Source organism: Schistocerca gregaria, chromosome X (assembly GCF_023897955.1).
Source record: "Schistocerca gregaria isolate iqSchGreg1 chromosome X, iqSchGreg1.2, whole genome shotgun sequence".
Classification (NCBI taxonomy): Eukaryota; Metazoa; Arthropoda; class Insecta; order Orthoptera; family Acrididae; genus Schistocerca; species Schistocerca gregaria.
The window spans coordinates 472,564,138-472,585,889 of NC_064931.1; the positions used below are offsets into that span (position 1 = coordinate 472,564,138).

The following is a 21,752-nucleotide window of genomic DNA, read 5'->3' on the forward strand; positions in this document are numbered from 1 at the left end:
TTGTAGCTAAATGATAAGGGACCTATCTTTCTATGTATTCGAATCACATTACACTTGTCTACATTGAGATTCAATTTCCATTCCGTGCACCATGCGTCAATTCGCTGCAGATCCTCCTGCATTTCAGTACAATTTTCCATTGTTGCAACCTCTCGATACACCACAGCATCATCTGCAAAAAGCCTCAGTGAACTTCCGATGTCATCCACCAGGTCATTTATGTATATTGTGAATAGCAACGGTCCTATGACACTCCCCTGCGGCACACCTGAAATCACTCTTACTTCGGAAGACTTCTCTCCATTGAGAATGACGTGCTGCGTTCTGTTATCTAGGAACTAGATAAATCGAAGAAGAAATTATGGAAATAAAAGTAAGGTTCAAGAGTGGAATTAATATTGAAGGTGAAAAGATGTCAATTATAAGATTCGCTGACGGCATTGCCATCCAGAGTGAACGTGAAGAAGAATCATAGGATCTGCTGAATGGAATGAACAGTGTAATGAGTATAGAATATGGATTGAGAGTATATCGTAGCAAAACGAAAGTAATGAGAAGTAGCAGAAACGAAAACAACTAGAAACTTAACATCAGGAATGGTGATCAAGAAAGTTTGTAAGGCTAAGGAATTCTGATACTTAGGCAGCAAAATAATCCATGACAGTCGTGGCAAGGAGGACATTAAAAGCAGACTAGCATTGCCAGAATGTCATTTCTAGCCAAGAGAAGTCTACTAATACTAAACATAGACCTTAATTTGAAGAGGAAATTTCTGAGAGTGTCCGTTCCTCACAAGAGTCTTCTAGCCGAACTGTCTGCCTATGGAATATCGCCTCAGTTGTGCGACTAGATTTGTGATTTCCTCTCAGGAAGGTCACACAGTTCGTAGTAATGGACAGAAAGCCATTGAGTGAAATAGAAGTAATATTCGGCAATCCCCATGAAAGTGTTATAGGCCCTATATTGTTCCGGATCTATATTAACGACATATGAGACAATCTGAGTAGCCCTCTTAGATTGTTTGCACATGATGCTGTCATTTACCGTCTTTTAAAGTCATCAGATGACCAAAAAGAGTTGCAAAATGATTTAGGTAAGGTGCAAAAAGTTGCATTTGGCCCTGAATAAACAAAAGAAAAGTGTGAAATTATTCACACGAGTGCTAAAATAAATCAACTAAATTTTGATTATGTGATAAGTCACACAAATCTGAATGCTGTAAATTCAGCTAAATACTTAGGGATTACAACTACAAATAACTAAATTGGAACGATCACGTAGATAATGTTGTGGGTAGAGGTAACCAACTGTTCATTGGCAGAACACTTAGAAGGTGCAACAGGTGTACTAAAGGGGCTGCTTACACCATGCTTGTCCGCCCTATTCTGGAGTATTGCTGTGCAGTGTGGGATATGCATCAGGTGGGACTGACGGACGACATCGAAAAAGTTCAAATATGGGCAGCTCGTTTTGTATTATCGCAAAATATGGGAGATAGTGCCACAGACATGATACGTGACTTGGAGTGGGAATCATTAAAAGAAAGACATTTTTGGTTGCGGCTTGGTCTTCTCAAGAAATTTCAATCACCAGTTTTCTCCCTCGACTACAAAAACATTCTGTTAGCACGCACTTACATAGGGAGAAAAGATCATCACGATAAAATAAGAGCAATCATGACTCGCACAGGAAAGTTAAGTGCTCCTTTTTCCCGCGCGTCTTTCGAGAGTGGACCGGTAGAGAGACAGCTTGAAGGTGGTTCATTGAGCCCTCTGCCAGGCACCTTATTGTGAATAGCAGAGTAATAACTTAGATGTAGATGTAGAGATGTGGTGTTAGAGAAGAATATTGAAAATTTGGTGGACTGATAAGGTAAGGAATCAGGAAGTTCTCCGCAGAATCGGTGAGGAGAGGAATTTATAGAAAAACACTGACAAGAAGAAGGGACAGGATGTTAGGATATCTGCTAAGACGTGATGGAATAACTTGCATGGTACTAGAGTGAGCTGTAGAGTGTAAAAACTGTAAAGGCAAACCGAGATTGGAGTACATCCGACAGATAATTGAGGACCCAGATTGCAATTGCTGCTCAGAGATTAACTACATTCAGCGTGCTATTTTATTGAATAGTCCTTGTAACAGCAGTGACTCTGTTAATTCTTTTTTTACATATTAGAAATGGTAGGCGAAAACATGTTGTAAGTACATAATTAAATTAAGTAATAAAACACACAAACGCTTTTCTTGCATTACGAAACAGCAACTGTCTGATGATCACATATTAGAAGTGTGTCTGGCTGATCCCCGGTGCTCCTCATACTGGAGTCGGGCACGTCTACTCGTGATATTATAAAGAAAAAGACCGCTCCGCTGTACTGGTTTATTCTTGTTTTAAATCAACAAATATATTAATTGGATTCTCCTACCCGGTACACTCAAACTGCGTGGGGGATCTAGATAGGCATTTCCTAAAAGGTTAGCACAATATAGTTTACACATCGGATGTTTCAAAAGCAAAGATGACGTTCTTGCAGAAAGGCCCAGAAATACATTCTTATTGCCATCTTGGTAAAGATAAAACAGTCACCCTCCGAATGCAAGTCACTGCATTAGTCTTCGCTTGGTGGTAGTATGTCTTATCGTATTAAAGAAATATCTGTGTTTCGATAGCTTGCGGAACAAGAAAGCGGTAATTTTTGTACCAAACACCACACTTCTGCAGAAGTTCTACATATCTACCATTTCACTGAAGGCACAGTGGAGAATCCATCATATGAATAGCACATAACTGAATCGCGTCACATACTTCGCATTTACTACCAGATACCATAGCTCATCCGTCACTGTATCAAGAAAGACATAGGTCACTGAACGCCATGCAACTGACCAATTTACTGTTGGTTGCCGTCTCTCTACGGTATTACTTGGCCGTTCTCGTGACAATAAGAGATAAATATCGTTATATATCACGTACCATTGAAAGCGTGGTAGTCAGTGTCTATACATATCTGTATTCGCCAAAAATGTTCGCATGTGTGGTAGCGAATGTGAGATGCGAGCCACCGGAACCGGCACTACTCGAGAGGAGGGTGCCAACTCCATGATCCGGTCACGAAACAACAGGCGCCACCCTTTCATTTAATTGATTTGCCTCTATGGGCCACAGATCCACCATCTCCAGTGCCGATGCGCACTCACGTTCGACCTGCTGTGAGAATGTCAAAGAAACCAGTACGAAGGACACGGACGGGGACTGCGGATAAGTTGCGCATGGTGAGAGTGTGGGTCGGCCGGGCAGTGTGCTGAGATGGTTCGCGCTGTTGAGATAAATACTGTGTCCGGCTGGAACAGTGGTTAACGCAAATGCCAAGTAAGCAGGAGATGCAGGGCTCGAGTCCCGGTCTTGCACACATTTTCTCTCATCGCATAAACTACCTATGCAGCTGACATCAATAATTTCTTCCCTTACCTTCCCTTCCCTTTCCTTTGCTTTCTTCCCCCCTCCCCCCTTTTCCACCATCACTTTATACAGGGTGTTACAAAAAGGTACGGCCAAACTCTCAGGAAACATTCCTCACACACAAATAAAGAAAAGATGTTATGTGGACATGTGTCCTGAAACGCTTAATTTCCATGTTAGAGCTCATTTTAGTTTTGTTAGTATGTACTGTACTTCCTCGATTCACCGCCAGTTGGCCCAATTGAAGGAAGGTAATGTTAGCTTCGGTGCTTGTGTTGACATGCGACTCATTGCTCTACAGTACTAGCATCAAGCATATCAGTACCTAGCATCAACAGGTTAGTGTTCATCAGGAACGTGGTTTTGCAGTCAGTGCAATGTTTACAAATGCGGAGTTGGCAGATGCCCATTTGATGTATGGATTAGCACGGGGCAGTAGCCGTGGCGCGGTGCGTTTGTATCGAGACAGATTTCCAGAACGAAGGTGTCCCGACAGGAAGACGTTCGAAGCAATTGATCGGCTTCTTAGGGAGCACGGAACATTCCAGCCTATGACTTGCGACTGGGGAAGACCTAGAACGACGAGGACACCTGCAATGGACGAGGCAATTCTTCGTGCAGTTGACGATAACCCTAATGTTAGCGTCAGAGAAGTTGCTGCTGTACAAGGTAACGTTGACCACGTCACTATATGGAGAGTGCTACGGGAGAACCAGTTGTTTCCGTACCATGTACAGCGTGTGCAGGCACTATCAGCAGCTGATTGGCCTCCACGGGTACACTTTTGTGAATGGTTCATCCAACAATGTGTCAATCCTCTTTTCAGTACAAATATTCTCTTTACGGATAAGGCTTCATTCCAACCTGATCAAATTGTATCTTTTCACAATCAACATGTGTGGGCTGACGAGAATCCGCACGCAATTGTGCAATCACGTCATCAACACAGATTTTCTGTGAACGTTTGGGCAGACATTGTTGGCGATATCTTGATTGGTCCCATGTTCTTTCACCTACGCTCAACGGAGCACGTTATCATGATTTCATACGGGATACTCTACCTGTGCTGCTACAACATGTTCCATTAAAAGTAGGACACAACATGTGGTACATGCACGATGGAGCTCCTGCACATTTCAGTCGAAGTGTTCGTACACTTCTCAACAACAGATTCTGTCACCGATGGATTGGTAGAGGCGGACCAATTCCATGGCCTCCACGCTCTCCTGACCTCAACCCTCTTGACTTTCATTTATAGGGGCATTTGAAAGCTCTTGTCTACGCAACCCCGGTACCAAATGTAGAGACTCTTCGTGCTCGTATTGTGGACGGCTGTGATACAATACGCCATTCTCCAGGAAGCGCATCAAGGATTCCATGCGACGGAGGGTGGATGCATGTATCCTCGCTAACGGAGGACATTTTGAACATTTCCTGTAACAAAGCGTTTGAAGTCACGCTCGTACGTTCTGTTGCTGTGTGTTTCCATCCCATGATTAATTTGATTTGAAGAGAAGTAATAAAATGAGCTCTAGCATGGAAAGTAAGCGTTTCTGGACACATGTCCACATAACATATTTTCTTTCTTTGTGTGTGAGGAATGTTTCCTGAAAGTTAGGCCGTACCTTTTTGTAACACCCTGTATATAATGTATCAAAGCTACTTAATCGTATAAACTCTACTACTACAAAGGTCGCCAGAGTAGCCCACGGGTAGCCTAAGTGTCAACTCGTTGAATCGATATACATCACGTTATTGAATTCAATGCCTACCACATTTACTCCTCTAACAATGCGTTTACTCCTGGCAGATGCATCCAAGCCGGCCGGTGTGGCCGTGCGGTTCTAGGAGCTTCAGTCTGGAACCGCGTGACCGCTACGGTCGCAGGTTCGTATCCTGCCTCGGGCATTGATGTGTGTGATGTCCTTAGGTTAGTTAGGTTTAAGTAGTTTTAAGTTCTAGGGGACTGATGACCACAGATGTTAAGTCCCATAGTGCTCAGAGCCATTTGAACCATTTGAAGATCCACCCACTTCACGAAACGAATTAGCGAATAAGGCTGAAAATCCCTTTGACTAATATTAGCAATGAACGTCACCCCGAAATTAGCAGGTTATGGTGAAAGACGTGTAGCACGCCTAACAGCCTGGACTTACAACACCTGTAGCAGAAATATGAGATCTTAGAGACGACTACAAATAAAATTAATGAACTAATCACACATTGTCCGCTATATCGGTATGTATGCGACAGTGCGTGTACCTTATATATTCCAAAAGCCGCACATAAGAAATGGGATTTTCCGGTGCTCATACCTCGGGTTCTGTCTGTGATAAAAAGGTAGGGACCACAAATAGTTTTTTTTTTCTTTTTTCAGTTGATGATGGGCTAGATGGGACTTACGGAGATACTATTAGTGCATGGGCGGTACCTCGGAAAACTGCAAAAAAAAAAAAAAAAATTCTGTATTTTCGCCGTCACCGGAGGATTAAACCCAAGCCGAGGATTCCAAGATGGGTATGCACAGAAAATGGCTGAAATGTTTACAATATGTTCCTAAGCTTCCGGTTTCGAGCAAACTTGAAAGTTTTGTAGATATCTTTATCCGTTTCCACGATACAGAGGTTCAAATTTACTCTACTTCTACATGTAAAATCCGGTATGAGGCGAAAACTTAGCTCGAAAAGTGACATAGCGCGGAGAAATACGCTGTAAAGTGTCTCCGTTATCGTCTGGGAACTACATGCTGTGGTACTGAAGCACATGTAAAATTTTTTTGCGCGTAAAATCCGGTCTGAGGTGTCAAATTAGTTTTACTCTATTTCAGTTTCGCATAAGTAAACTATCTATATGTCACTGACCAATACTTTTGTTTTCACATGGGTAACATATCCATGCCCTGCAGCAGCAGAGAAAAGTAGGGAACCAGCGCAAAAAGGCTCCTGTCGGCGCACAAAAAATACGAACATGTTTCTTTTCATTAAAAGAATCTGATTAAAAAGTTAGTTACAGCTACTTTCGTACTACCTAAAAAATTCCTAAGAGTTTTCGCATTTGAAGCTTCATGGACGGGAAAACAATCTCAACACCAAACATAATTAATGTAGAGTAATGACTTTCGAAAATACATTTGTGTAAGTAACATTGCATAATGACAGGTTAATGTAAGCGCGAGATAAGCCAATGCAAATATGAAATAACTGCTCCCGAACAGGCCATGAAGGCCAAACGGTACCTTCCGGCCGCCGTGTCATCCTCAGCCCATAGGCGTCACTGGATGCGTTTATGTAGGGGCTTGTGGTCAGCACACCGCTCTCCCGGCCATACGTCAGTTTCTGGAGCCACCACTTCTCAATCAAGTTGCTCCTCAGTTTGCCTCACAAGGGCCAGCTGCACCCCGCAACCAACAGCGCTAGGCAGACCGGATAGTCACCCGTCCAGGTGCTAGCCCAGCCCGACAGCGTTTAACTTCGGTGATCTGACGGGAACCGATGTTACCACTGCGGCAAGGCCGTTAACTAAATATGAGATGCTGATATTTTAATATCCGGTGCAACCGACAGAATGTTGCATGAAAGCAAGCAAACGTGAATGCATTGTATTGTACAGGCGAAGGATTTCAGTTTGTGGGATGAAACTTCATGCCTGTTGCACTTTGTTGGTGAATACTGGGACGGTTAACGCTGTTTGTGGCTGACGCTGGAGTCGTCGTGCGATGATGTCCCATATGTCCCCGATTGGTAATCGAGGAGGCCAAGGCAACGTGTCGACACTATAGAGAGCATGTTGGGTTACAACAGCGGTATGTGGGCGAGTGCTATCCTGTTGGAAAACAGCCTCTGGAATGCTGTCCATGAATGGCAATACAACAGGTCGAATCACCAGACTGACGTACAAATTTGCGGTTAGGGTGCTTGGGATAACCCCAAGAGTCTCCTCCTTTCATATGAAATCGCACCTCAGACCATAACTCCAGGTGTAAGTCCATTGTGTCTAGGCATCAGACAGACTGGTTTGCGGCGCTCACCTGACCTCCCGCTAACCAACACAGGGCCGTCACCGGCACCGAGGCACCCCTATCTTTCACCAGCAAACAAAACAGAACTCCACTCCACCATCAAATAAACTGTCGTGTCACGCTGAAGTCGCAAATTGTGGTGGATTACGGTCAGTGGAATGCACGCTACAGGCCGTGTGGCTCGGAGATGTCTTTGAAATAACTGATTTGTAACAGTTCGCAGTGGTAACAATTGCTGCTTAAATTTCTACTGCAGACCCAGAACGATGTGCCACAGCCAAATGCCAAACACAACGGTCTTCCCTCTCACCGGTATCACGTGGCCACCCGGAGACGGGTTGCCTTGGGTGAGAACCTGCCCGTGACCACCACTGCTGGTAATCATCTACAGTGGCTTCATTCCTGCCAAGTATTTCTGCAGCATCACAGATGGATCGTCCAGCTTCGAGTAGCCCTATTACACGACCGCATTCAAATTCAGTGTGGTGCACCGAGCGGGTGTCGCAGTGGGTAGCACACCGGACTCTCATTCGGGAGGACGACGGTTCGAATCCGCGTCCGGTCGTGATCGCTTCAGGCAAATTCCAGCGTTGTTTCTTTGAGAGGGCACGGCTGACTTTCTTCCCCATCCTTCGCTAATCCGACTGGACCGGTAACTTCGCTGTTCGGATCCCTCCCCCAAATCAATCAACTAACGAAATAATGTGGTGCTGGTAATGTAGTCATTCTAGCCTTAAAGGAATTCTGGAGTAATATCGTCTCACCACGTCGAATCTCTAATGTAACAAACACTCACGTTACAGCTTGTATATAAAGCAAACCTCATTTGCATTCTCATAGTGGCGCAACTGTCGTCACTCTTATGCGATTGGGGGAAATTTGAATAAACATTCCCTTTCTACATCTACATCTACATCCATACTCCGCAAACCACCTGACGGTGTGTGGCGGAGGGTACCCTGAGTACCTCTATCGGTTCTCCCTTCTATTCCAGTCTCGTATTGTTCGTGGAAAGAAGGATTGTCGGTATGTTTCTGTGTGGGTTCTAATCTCTCTGATTTTATCCTCATGGTCTCTTCGCGAGATATACGTAAGAGGGAGCAATATACTGCTTGATTCTTCGGTGAAGGTATGTTCTTGAAACTTTAACAAAAGCCCGTACCGAGCTACATAGCGTCTCTCCTGCAGTCTTCCACTGGAGTTAATCTATCATCTCCGTAACGCTTTCGCGATTACCAACTGATCCTGTAACGAAGCGCGCTGCTCTCCGGTGGATCTTCTCTCTCTCTTCTATCAACCCTATCTGGTACGGATCCCACACTGCTGAGCAGTATTCAAGCAGTGGGCGAACAAGCGTACTGTAACCTACTTCCTTTGTTTTCGGATTGCATTTCCTTAGGATTCTTCCAATGAATCTCAGTCTGGCATCTGCTTTACCGACGATCAACTTTATATGATCATTCCATTTTAAATCACCCCTAATGCGTACTCCCAGATAATTTATGGAATTAACTGCTTCCAGTTGCTGACCTGCTATTTTGTAGCTAAATGATAAAGGAACTATCTTTCTATGTATTCGCAGCACATTTCACTTGTCTACACTGAGATTCAATTGCCATTCCCTGCACCATGCGTCAATTCACTGCAGATCCTCCTGCATTTCAGTACATTGTTACAACCTCTCGATACACCACAGCATCATCTGCAAAAAGCCTCAGTGAACTTCGGATGTCATCCACAAGGTCATTTCTGATGTAGAAACACGCCTACCCACTTTCGTTTTCGTCGCACAACTCCATTTTGGTGTTGCGATTTTTTCCGTCTGTTTATTTTTGAGAAAAAACATGTTCACACTTGCGCAATTTCCAAGTGTTCATTGCACTTGAATGTCCCCTACTCATTTATCTTACTATGCGAAGGAAGAATGATTAGGGTTTAGCTTCCCGTCGATGATGTCATTAGAGACGGAGCATAAACTCAGACTGAGGTTGGATAGGGAAGGAATTTGGTTGTGTACTTTCAAAGTAATCATCCCAGTACTTTCCTCAAGCGATGAAATCACGAAAGTCGTAAATATGGATGGCTGCATGGGGGTGTGAACTGCCGTCCTCCCCAGTACGGTTCCATTGTCTTGCCACTGCGTCACCTTTCCTGATGACTGTATGTAGAATATACAAAGATTTTTTTAATATTTGGATTAGGCGTCTGGATTTGAATGTTTGTGCCAGGCACACCGCAGCACGCTATCCTAGTTGATGAGTCCTCCACAGACACATAAGCAAAATTTGAAGTGCTTCAGATGGAGACAAATAACCATTAATGCTCATGTTCTACGTTACTCATTTAGCAAATATTATTATCTTCGGTATCTATCTTCCCACAAACGATGCAGTTATCTGTGAGGAATTGTTACTGGACAAAATTTGAATTAATATCCTAACAAAAAATTTGCCCTATCCAGATGGACAAGTAACTCTCGATGCAGGAAAACATAAATTTATGCATGATACGAAAAGTAAAGTAAAAAGGCTTTGTTCACGTGATGACTGAGTGAGAAATAGTCACTCATACCACAACAATCCTTGGGCGTAACAGTGAAGTTATATGAAGGCTATTTATCGCACTTTATACCTACAATTTTCATCCTTGGGTGACGGAACACAATAGCAATTAAATGCCGGCAGTATTTTCTCACTTCATTTCATACGGGGTGATCCAAAAGTCAGTATAATTTTGAAAACTTAATAAAATGGTTCAAATGGCTCTGAGCACTATGAGACTTAACTTCTGAGGTCATCAGTTCCCTAGAACTTACAACTAGTTAAGCCTAACCAACCTAAGGACATCACACACCTCGGTTCCCGACTGTAGCGCCTAGATCCGCTCGGCCACTCCGGCCGGCAAAACTTAATAAACCACGGAATAATGTAGATAGAGAGGTAAAATTTCACACTTGTTTGGAATGACATCGGGTTTTATTAGAACAAAAAGAAAAGTTCACAAAATGTCCGACAGATGCGCGTCGTTTGGTGGTGATCGTGTGCTCAGCCGCCACTTTCGTCATGCTTGGCCTCCCAGGTCTCCAGATCTCAGCCCGTGCGATTATTGGCTTTGGGGTTACCTGAAGTCGCAAGTGTATCGTGATCGACCGACATCTCTAGGGATGTTGAAAGACCACATCCGACGCCAATGCCTCACCATAACTCCGGACATGGTTTACAGTGCTGTTCACAACATTATTCCTCGACTACAGTTATTGTTGAGGAATTACGGTGGACATATTGAGCATTTCCTATAAAGAACATCATTTTTGCTTTATCTTTCTTTGTTGTGCTTGTGATTACTATTCTGATCAGATGAAGCACCATCTGTCGGACATTTCTTGAACTTTGGTATTTTTTTGGTTCTAATAAAACCCCATTTGATTCCAAGCATGTGTGTCAATTTGTACATCTCAATCTACATTATTCCATGATTTATTCAATATTCAAATTTGTACTGACTTTTTGACCACCCGGTATTTTCAGTTAGTATTTCGTGTCACGTTTTCTTTAGCTTCCTCTTATATATTGAACTTGTTTCTTCAGCTTCCTTATGCTACAAAATGTCTTTCTTTCCTTATTCAGTGGTACCACACGTAGTAGTGTGTCGTGTTGTACACTCACCAATGCCGTTAATAAGTCTGTTTCAACGATTCTTGAAGCACCCGGCTTATAATGTGTTAAATTACGAAGCACCCATTTGAATTCTTCACATTTTATTAAACAATTAATTTTACAGTTTGTTCGGTATTTGGGTTACAGATAGTAGCATGGAATCCCAACCTGAAAACGGACCAAACGATGGACGAGGAATTGAAGGAGGAGGTAAGCAATGCCTTCAAAAACTAATGTATATTTCTAAATTTGCCCATCTATCTTAAAACATTTTTAAATTTAACTTTTATGGGACATTTATGTCGCTTATTCGCATTGAAAGTCTGATAAGGAGGATTACTGGTATGACACAATTTCCGAATTTTACAGTGATTAAAATAATCTCATCAAAGATACTAAACTCACCTTTACTGCAGATATAGCCCAGTTTACATTATTTATCAGTCTTATAAGTACCTCTACAGCTGGTGAAGAAAAAAAGACTGCGCCATTACAAATTCTTTAATATTTAGCATGATGGGTTTCGAGAATGTATCCTCATTGTCAGGTGCACTTGTGTACACTAGTATTTTGAGTGATGTTTGCATGTGGTTTATTGTGCCCCTCTTGCACAGTTGTCCTTTGCTCGGGGTAGTGCTTCAGTCGGAAAATCAGACAATATAAATCTTGGGGTGATTTTTATACGCTAATGTTAGAAATAGTATTTCTCGTTGCCTACTTACAGGTACTGCGCCTCTTCCATAACGCAGAATACTACACATATGCAAACCATCGTTCAAAGTGTTTTTGTGTAATCAGATTATTTTACAGAGATATTGTGAGAGTATGGTTTCACAAAAAAGAGTCTGGGTTCAGTCTGAGGTGTGAGTGATGGTCTTTGTATGTGTGGTATTCTGCGTAGTGGAAGAGGCACTGTACCTGTAAGTAACCAGACAAAATACTATTTCTAATATTAGCTTGTAAAAAGCAACCGATGATATACTTTGCCCGATTTTCCGATTGCAGTAGTACTTCAAAAGACGACTACAGTGCGAGAGAGGCAGAAAAACACTGGTGCAAACATTACGCAAAATACTTTTGTAAGCAAATGCACTTGACAGTGAGAATAAATTTTCGAAATGTATCGTGGTAAGCATGGATAAATACGTAACGGATGTAGTGTTTGATTATTTAAATCACGAATGACACAACTATAGGCTTTTCAAAAATACCGATTATGATGAATGAAATGATGAACTGTTTAGCTTTTATTAGGTGACAAGTTGTAGTCACCATATCTTCGTCTAATACCGAAATAAATGTCCATTTCTCTAACATCCTTTATAAGAAAATATATTGACTTTTGGATTTTAGAGCTCGGTGTCTCTCAGATACCGGCAGACTGTCGACTTAACTCGGCCGGTGGGTAACATTAGGTGCTTCTCTGGATCCGATCCGTACGAAAATAATCGTTTATAATTATAGGGAAATTTATGAGTAGAAGCGTAAAATATTACGAGGGTCACTCTAAAAGAAATGCACACAATTTTTTTAAAAATCCGTCTTTTATTCTACTTGTTCGAAAGTTTTACAGTGTGTAGATACATCCTTTAGGGACAATATTTCCATTTCTCCACATAATTTCCATCCCTCTCAATTGCCTTACGCCATCTTGGAACTAACGCCTATATACCTACACGGTAAAATTCTGGACCAACCTGTTGGAGCCACTGTTTGCCAGCGTGCACAAGGGAGTCATCAGCTTCAAACCTTGTTCCACGAAGAGAGTCTTTCAGTTCCCCAGAGAGATGATAGTCTCATGGAGCCACGTCAGGACTGTAAGGCGCGTGTTTCAGTGTTGTCCATCCGAGTTTTGTGATCGCTTCCATGACTTTTTGACTGACATGTGGCCGTGCATTGTCATGCAACAGCAAAACATCCTGCTTTTGCCCATGTGGTCGAACACGACGAAGTCGAGCTTGAAGTTTCTTCAGTGTCGTCACATATGCATCAGGATATATGTGGTTCCACTTGGCACCAATTCGTTAACTCTGTGCACAATGTCTGGAGTGTGTGCAGTACGAGGCCTGCCGCTGCCAGGACAATCCTCAATGTTGCCGTGCCCGCTTTTATCACGTAACCAGCTTGCCCACCGATTAACTGAACTGCGATCGACAGCAGCCTCGCCATACACCATTTTCAACCTCTTGTGGATGTTTTCCACTGCCTCGTTTTCACAGCACAGGAATTCTATGACAGCACGTTGCTTCTTACGAACGTAAAGTGTAGTAGCCATCTTAAAGACATGCTGTGACAGCACCGCTCACGGGAACAGGTTGAACTAAGTTTGAAAACAAGTGGGAAGCATTTATCTACACACAGTAAAACTTTCACACATGCAGAATGAAAGTAGTATTTTTACAAAAGTAGTGTGCATTTCTTTTGGAGTGACCCTTGTAATGTTTGGTGTCTGTTCTTTCGGACATCTCCGGCACAATTTTGATTCTGCAACCACTATGAATCAAGACACATGGAATTAATGAGATTAGTTGCCAGTGGGCATTGATTTAAATCAATGGAGAAAGTGGAAAATCTGTGCTTGATCAGGATTGGAACCTGGGCCTCCTGCCTACTAGATAGTGGCACTGACCACTGTGTCCAGATGGCACATTGATCAGTGCAGCTGACTGGTAAGTAAGAGACCTGGGTTCTAATCCCAGCACACCACAAATTTTCAGCTTTTCCCATTTATTTAAATAAATGCCCAGAGGCAGCTGATGTCATTTATTCCTTTTGTCTTGATTTGTAGTGGCTGTAGATCAAAATGGTGTCTGTTCTTTTGGGTATTTCTGAAAGAACAGACACCACATGCTGGTGTGTCAAAAATTATGCTACACGCTTCTATAGATTGTGGAAAGGACTTAGTTCACTACTGGCTATTAAAATTGCTACACCAAAAAGAAATGCAGGTGATAAACGAGTATTCATTGGACAAATATATTATACTAGAACTGACATATGATTATATTTTCACGCAATTTGGGCGCATAAATCCTGAGAAATCAGTACTCAGAACAACCACCTCTAGCCGTAATAACGGCCTTGATACGGCTGGGCATTGAGTCAAACAGAGCTTGGATGGTCTGTACAGGTACAGCTGCCCATGCAGCTTCAACACGATACCACAGCTCATCAAGACTAGTGACTGGCGTATTGTGACGAGCCAGTTGCTCGGCCACCATTGACCAGACGGTTTCAATTGGTGAGAGATCTGGAGAACGTGCTGGCCAAGGCTGCAGTCGAACATTTTCTGTATCCAGAAAGGCCGTACAGCACCTGCAACATGCGGTCGTGCATTATCCTGCTGAAATGTAGGGTTTCGCAGGTATCGAATAAAGGGTAGAGCCACGGGTCGTAACACATTTGAAATGTAACGTCCACTGTTGAAAGTGCCGTAAGTGCGAAGAAGAGGTGACCAGGACGTGTAACCAATGGTACCCCGTACCATCACGCCGGGCGATACGCCAGTATGGCGATGACGAATATACGCTTCCAATGTGCGTTGATCGCGATGTCGCCAAACACGCATGGGACCATCATGATACTGTAAACAGTACCTGGATTCATCCGAAAAAATGACGTTTTGCCGTTCGTGAACCCAGGTTCGTCGTTGACTACACCAACGCAGGCGCTCCTGCCTGTGATGCAGCGTCAAAGGTAACCGCAGCCATGGTCTCCGAGCTGATAGCCCATGCTGCTGCAAACGTCGTGGAACTGTTCGTGCAGATGGTGATTGTCTTGCAATCTTCCCCATCTGTTGACTCAGGGATTGAGATGTAGCTGCACGATCCGTTAAAGCCATGCGTGTAAGATGCCTGTCATCTCGACTGCTAGTGATACGAGGCCGTTGGGATCCAGCACGGCGTTCCGTATTACGCTCCTGAACCCACCGATTCCATATTGTGCTATCAGTCATTGGATCTCGTCGAAAGCGAGCAGCAATGTCGCGATACGATAAACCGCAACCGTAATCGCGATAGGCTACAATCCGACCTTTATCAAAGTAGGAAACGTGATGGTACGCATTTCTCCTCCTTACACGAGGCATCACAACTGCGTTTCACCAGGCAACGCCGGTCAATTGCTGTTTGTATATGAGAAATCGGCTGGAAACTTTACTCATGTCAGCACGTGGCAGGTATCGCCACTGACACCAGACTTGTGTGAATGCTCTGAAATGCTAATCATTTGCATATCACAGCATCTTCTTCCTGTCTGTTAAATTTCGCGTCTGTTGCACGTCATCTTCTTTGGTGTAGCAATTTTAATGGCCAGTAGTGTAGATGAAGCTTTACATAGGAACCCGTGTCCGTAAACGTCGTCCAGTGACTCTGCAGAACGCCAAAGTAATAGGTGCCGGCGGCTGTAAATGTATGTATGGACAGCGTGATTCGGGGATGATAAAAATTTTCTAGGGTGGTGGAGGAAAAATTTAGCAATTTGAGGTAAGGGTCCCTCCAGCGGAAACGAACGAGTCGAAAGTTGTAAGCGAAATAATTTTGGTACCTCTGATAGTGGAATACATGTACTGGTACTGCTGTTGCTAAGATTAAAGGGTAGACAACTTTCAGAGATGGAACTTCGTGGCAGATTAAAACTGTGTGCTGGACCGCCACTTGAACTCGGGACCTTTTCCTTTCGCGGGCAAGTGCTGTAGCAACTGAGCTACCCAACCACGACTCACGCCCCGTCCTCACAGGAAGTTTCATATCAGCCCACACTCCCTTGCAGAGTGAAAATCTCATTCTGGAAACAACCCGCAGGCTGTGGCTAAGCCAACTCTCCGCAATATCCTTTCCTTCAGGAGTGCTAGTTCTGCAAGGTTCTCAGGAGAGCTTCTGTAAAGTTTGGAAGGTGGGAGACAAGATACTGGCAGAAGTAAAGCTGTGAGGACGGGGATCGTGAGTCGTGCTTGGGTAGTTCAGTTGGTAGAGCACTTGCCCGCGAAAGGCAAGGGTCCCAAGTTCGAGTCTCGGTCCGTCACACAGTTTTAATCTGCCAGGAAGTTCCAAATCAGCGCACACTCCGCTGCAGAGTGGAAATCTCATTCTGGAAACTTTCAGAGATGGTAGTATGGACCAAAAAAAAAAAAAGGAAAAAACGTCCAGTAAACATGGACTCTAAAATGCATACCTGAGGAACTAAGAGCATTTGTTCATCTTCGCTATTCTGAAAGACATCTTCTCTGTCTAACAAGTGCCCATATATCTTAAGCTAAGCACTTTAGAGGTCACATTTACTAGGAATTTTTTCTTGTTTTGATCCATACTACCATCTCTGAAAGTTGCCTACCGTATAATCTTAGCAACAACACTATCATTATATGTACTCCACTTCAGAGATATCAGAGCGCTTTTCGCTTATAACTTTCAACTCGTTCGTTTACGGTCCAGGGACCCTTACCTCAGATTGATAGACTTATCCTTCTCCTACATCCTAGAAAGTTTGTAACATCACGGAATAAGCCTTGTATATGTAGTATACAGGCGCCTATAACTTTGACGCTCTGTAGCGTCGTTGGATGACGTTCCCGGACATGGATTCCTAGGTTAAACTTGATCTACCTACTCCCCCCGACAACCTCTACAAGTACCTCAAATGGAACCGCCTGTACATAATACAAAAATGACGGCCAATGATCACTTCAGGGCGGATACACACCACGCTTGAACTCGTACGGGAATCGGCGAAATGCCGCGAGTAACGAAGATAATGGGCAAGGAGCACTACATCAGTAGTATGTGGATAAACGGAGGATTTGTGTCTGGCGGAAGGTGTGCAGTAAATGAAACAGGTGAAATGCAATACAAGCGTCTCAAAAATGAGATCGGCAAGAAGTGTAAAATGGCTAAGCAGCAATGGCTCTAGGACAAATGTAAGGATGTAGAAGCATATATCGCTAGGGGTAAGACAGATGCCGCGTACAGGAAAATGAAAGAGAACTTTGGGGGAAAGGGGACCACCTGTGTGAATACCAAGAGCTCAAGTGGAAAACCAGCCGTAAGAAAAAAAGGGAAAGCAGAAAGGTGGACGAAGTATATAGAGGTTCTATACAAGGGACAGTACGTGAGGGCAATATTATGGAAATGAAAGAGCACCTAGGTGAAGATGAGATGGGAGATACAGCGTGAGGAATTTAACAGAGCACGGAAAGACACAAGTCGAAACAAGACCCCAGGAGTAGACAATATTATGTTAGAATTGCTGATTTCCTTGGGAGAGCCAGCCATCTGGTGAGCAAAATGAGGAGACAGGCGAAATACCCTCAGACTTCAAGAAGAATTTAGTAATTCCAATTCCAAAGAAGAAACGTGCTGAAAGATGTGAAAATTGTCGAATTATCAGTTTAATAAGTCATGGTTGCAAAATATTCACACGAATTCTTTACAGACGAATGGAAAAACTGGTAGAAGCCGATCTCGGGGAAGATCTGTTTGGATGCCGTAGAAAATGAGAAACACGCGAGCGAATACTGACCCTACGACGTACATTACAAAGTGTGAGCTCCCTGTCGCCGTTCGATAAGCAGCAGCCAGCAGCAAGTCGTATACTCTTACCTCACTTATTTGTTTCATAGTTTAATTCTTAATTTATTTGCATGTTTTTGGGTACTTGCATAGTTTGAATCATTATTTTCGTGCGTATTATAGTATTTGAGAGTTGTAGCATCGCGTTTTAGTACCTGAATAGTGTAAATTAGCGTAGCCGTCAGTCATCTCTTTTTGTTTTGTACGACTTGTGAGGTAAAAGAGAGGAAAAAAAAAATGTTAGAGATGGACAGGGAGTGCGCCTGTTGTGTACGGATTCAGAGGGAACTGGCCACTGTCCGTAAACAGCTGGAAGCTGTGTTGGCCGTGGTCGACAGGCTCCAGGATGTTGCCCTGGGCCGCGGTGACATTGGGACACCCGAGGCGAGCGCTTTGGTGCCTCTGGAACCTGTAGCATCGCCTGGGATCTCTGATGCCACTGCACCATCGGATTCGGACGTCCCTGCCGGTCGAGACTTGACGGTGACTGGCGAACCGTGGCGGGGTCGCGAATCCCTGGGCGGAAGGCGAAAGTTGGTGCTGGCTGCCTCCGTAGCGGGTTTGAGGTGCTGGCCACTGCTGAAAGCACTTCTGAGCCAGCAAGGGCGGCCTCGCCTGTTGCGGCAGTGGCCTGTCTTCCTGAGATGTCTGGACAAGCGCAAAGGGTAGGATTACTTGTCATTGGGAGCTCAGATATTAGGCGAGTGATGGAGCCCCTTAGGGATATGGCGGCCAAGGACGGGAAGAAAGCCAATATGCACTCCGTTTGCATACCGGGGGGAGTCATCCAACATGTGGAAAGGTTCCTTCCGGTTGCCGTGAAGGGTACAGGGCGCAGTCAACTGCAGGTGGTGGCTCATTTTGGCACTAATGATGTATGTCGCTATGGATCGGAAGAGATTCTCTCTGGTTTCCGGCGGCTATCTGAGTTGGTGAAGACTGCCAGTCTCGCTAGCGAGATGAAGGGGCCTTTGGTACAGAGCCGAGTGGAGGGACTGAATCAGAGGCTCAGACGGTTCTGCGACCGTGTAGGCTGCAGATTGCGTAACTTGCGCCATAGGGTCGTGGGGTTTCGGGTAGGTCAGGAGTCCACTACATGGGTAGCAGGGGCTGTGTGGCATGGACTGGGCGGTTTTTTAGGTTAGTCAATCTTGGGAGCGCTGATAGAAAGCACTGAACTGAAATCATTATAGGAACGGAAAGATGGCTAAAGCCGGAGATAAATTCTGCCGTATTTTTTACAGAAGCGCAAACCGTGTTCAGAATGGATAGATTAAAGAAAGTAGGTGGTGGTGTGTTTGTGTCTGTTGGTAGTAGTTAAACTTGTAGTGAAGATGAAATAGATAGGTCCCGCGAATTACTATGGGTAGAGCTAATACTCATCAGCCGTACCAAAATAATAAATGGCTCCTTCTACTCACCCCCAGACTCAGATGATATAATAGCTGGACGGTTCAAAGAAAACTAGAATCTCATAACAAGTAAGTACTCCACTCATTCAGTTAAAATTGGTGCAGACTTCAATATACCCTCGATTGATTGGCGAAAATACATGCTCAAAGCCAGTGGTAGACAGAAAACATCTTCCGAAATTGTACTAAATGCTTTCTCTAAGAATTACTTTGAACAATTAGTTCACGAGCCCACACGAATTGTGAATGGTTGCGAAAACACTCTTGACCTCTTAGCCACAAATAATCCTGATCAAATAGAGAACGTCATGACGGATACAGGGATTAGTGAACACAAGGTCATTGTAACGAGGCTCAAAACCATATCAACCAAAACCACTAAAAACAAACGCTAAATACACTCCTGGAAATGGAAAAAAGCACACATTGACACCAGTGTGTCAGACCCACCATACTTGCTCCGGACACTGCGAGAGGGCTGTACAAGCAATGATCACACGCACGGCACAGCGGACACACCAGGAACCGCGGTGTTGGCCGTCGAATGGCGCTAGCTGCGCAGCATTTGTGCACCGCCGCCGTCACTGTCAGTCAGTTTGCCGTGGCATACGGAGCTCCATCGCAGTCTTTAACACTGGTAGCATGCCGCGACAGCGTGGACGTGAACCGTATGTGCAGTTGACGGACTTTGAGCGAGGGCGTATAGTGGGCATGCGGGAGGCCGGGTGGACGTACCGCCGAATTGCTCAACACGTGGGGCGTGAGGTCTCCACAGTACATCGATGTTGTCGCCAGTGGTCGGCGGAAGGTGCACGTGCCCGTCGACCTGGACCGGACCGCAGCGACGCACGAATGCACGCCAAGACCGTAGGATCCTACGGAGTGTCGTAGGGGACCGCACCTCCACTTCCCAGCAAATTAGGGACACTGTTGCTCCTGGGGTATCGGCGAGGACCATTCGCAACCGTCTCCATGAAGCTGGGCTACGGTCCCGCACACCGTTAGACCGTCTTCCGCTCACGCCCCAACATCGTGCAGCCCGCCTCCAGTGGTGTCGCGACAGGCGTGAATGGAGGGACGAATGGAGACGTGTCGTCTTCAGCTATGAGAGTCGCTTCTGCCTTGGTGCCAATGATGGTCGTATGCGTGTTTGGCGCCGTGCAGGTGAGCGCCACAATCAGGACTGCATACGACCGAGGCACAGAGGGCCAACACCCGGCATCATGGTGTGGGGAGCGATCTCCTACACTGGCCGTACACCTCTGGTGATCGTCGAGGAGACACTGAATAGTGGACGGTACATCCAAACCGTCATCGAACCCATCGTTCTACCATTCCTAGACCGGCAAGGGAACTTGCTGTTCCAACAGGACAATGCACGTCCGCATGTATCCCGTGCCACCCAACGTGCTCTAGAAGGTGCAAGTCGACTACCCTGGCCAGCAAGATCTCCGAATCTGTCCCCCATTGAGCATGTTTGGGACTGGATGAAGCGTCGTCTCACGCGGTCTGCACGTCCAGCACGAACGCTGGTCCAACTGAGGCGCCAGGTGGAAATGGCATGGCAAGCCGTTCCACAGGACTACATCCAGCATCTCTACGATCGTCTCCATGGGAGAATAGCAGCCTGCATTGCTGCGAAAGGTGGATATACACTGTGCTAGTGCCGACATTGTGCATGCTCTGTTGCCTGTGTCTATGTGCCTGTGGTTCTGTCAGTGTGATCATGTGATGTATCTGACCCCAGGAATGTGTCAATAAAGTTTCCCCTTCCTGGGACAATGAATTCACGGTGGTCTTATTTCAATTTCCAGGAGTGTATATCTATTTAAAACAACAGATAAAAATTCGCTTGATGCCTTCCTAAGAGAGAGAGAGTCTCCATTCCTTCCAGGCTAATTATGTAAGTGTAGACAAGATATGGCTCAAATTCAAAGATACCGTATCGACAGCAATAAGTTAATAAGAGCCGGGACTGATTCACCATAGTACACAAAACACGTCAGAACACTGTTGTAGAAGCAACGAAAAAAGCTTGCCAAATACAGAAGAACGTAAAATCCCCCAGACTCGATAAGTTTCACGGAAGCTCGAAATTTAGTGCGGACGTCGATGCGAGATGCTTTTCATAGTTTCCAGAATGAAATATTGTCTCAAAATATGGTAGGAAACTAAAGGATATTTGGTCGTATTTTAAGTACACCAGTGGCAAAAAAAAAAAATCTGTCAATACCGTCACTGCGCGATAGCGATGAAAATGTTACCGATGATGGTGCCACTAATGCGGAGTTACTAAATACAGTTTTCCGTAATTCCTTCACGAAAAAAGGTGAAGCAAATATTCCTGAATTCTAGAGAAGAACAGTTGTTAGCATGAGTGACATAAAAGTAGATATCCTAGGTGTTGCGAAAGAACTGAAATCACTTAAGAAAGGCAAGTCTTCCGGTCCAAATGGTATTCCAGTCAGGTTCCTTTCAGAGTATGCAGACACAATATCGCCCTTCTTAGCCATCATATACAACCGCTCACTTGACGAAAGGTCTGTTCCTAAAGACTGAAAAGTAGCACAGGTCACACCAATATTCAAGAAAGGAAATAGGGGTAACCCACTGAATTACAGACCCATATACTGACTTCAA

The 21,752-nt window shown here is 44.5% G+C and overlaps 1 protein-coding gene across 7 annotated transcripts in view; it reads left to right on the forward strand.

Annotated features, from left to right (window-relative positions):
- LOC126298740 (uncharacterized) overlaps nucleotides 1-21,752 on the forward strand; it is a 374,620-nt gene that overhangs the window by 145,637 nt on the left and 207,231 nt on the right. For 6 of the 7 annotated variants that reach the window (XM_049990183.1, XM_049990179.1, XM_049990178.1 and 3 more), the window contains one exon: nucleotides 11,282-11,344. The exons of the other annotated variant lie outside the window; for it this stretch is intronic. In XM_049990183.1, the coding sequence (XP_049846140.1) occupies nucleotides 11,282-11,344 (63 nt within the window). The remainder of the gene's footprint in view (nucleotides 1-11,281; nucleotides 11,345-21,752) is intronic. 7 annotated transcript variants of the gene reach the window in all.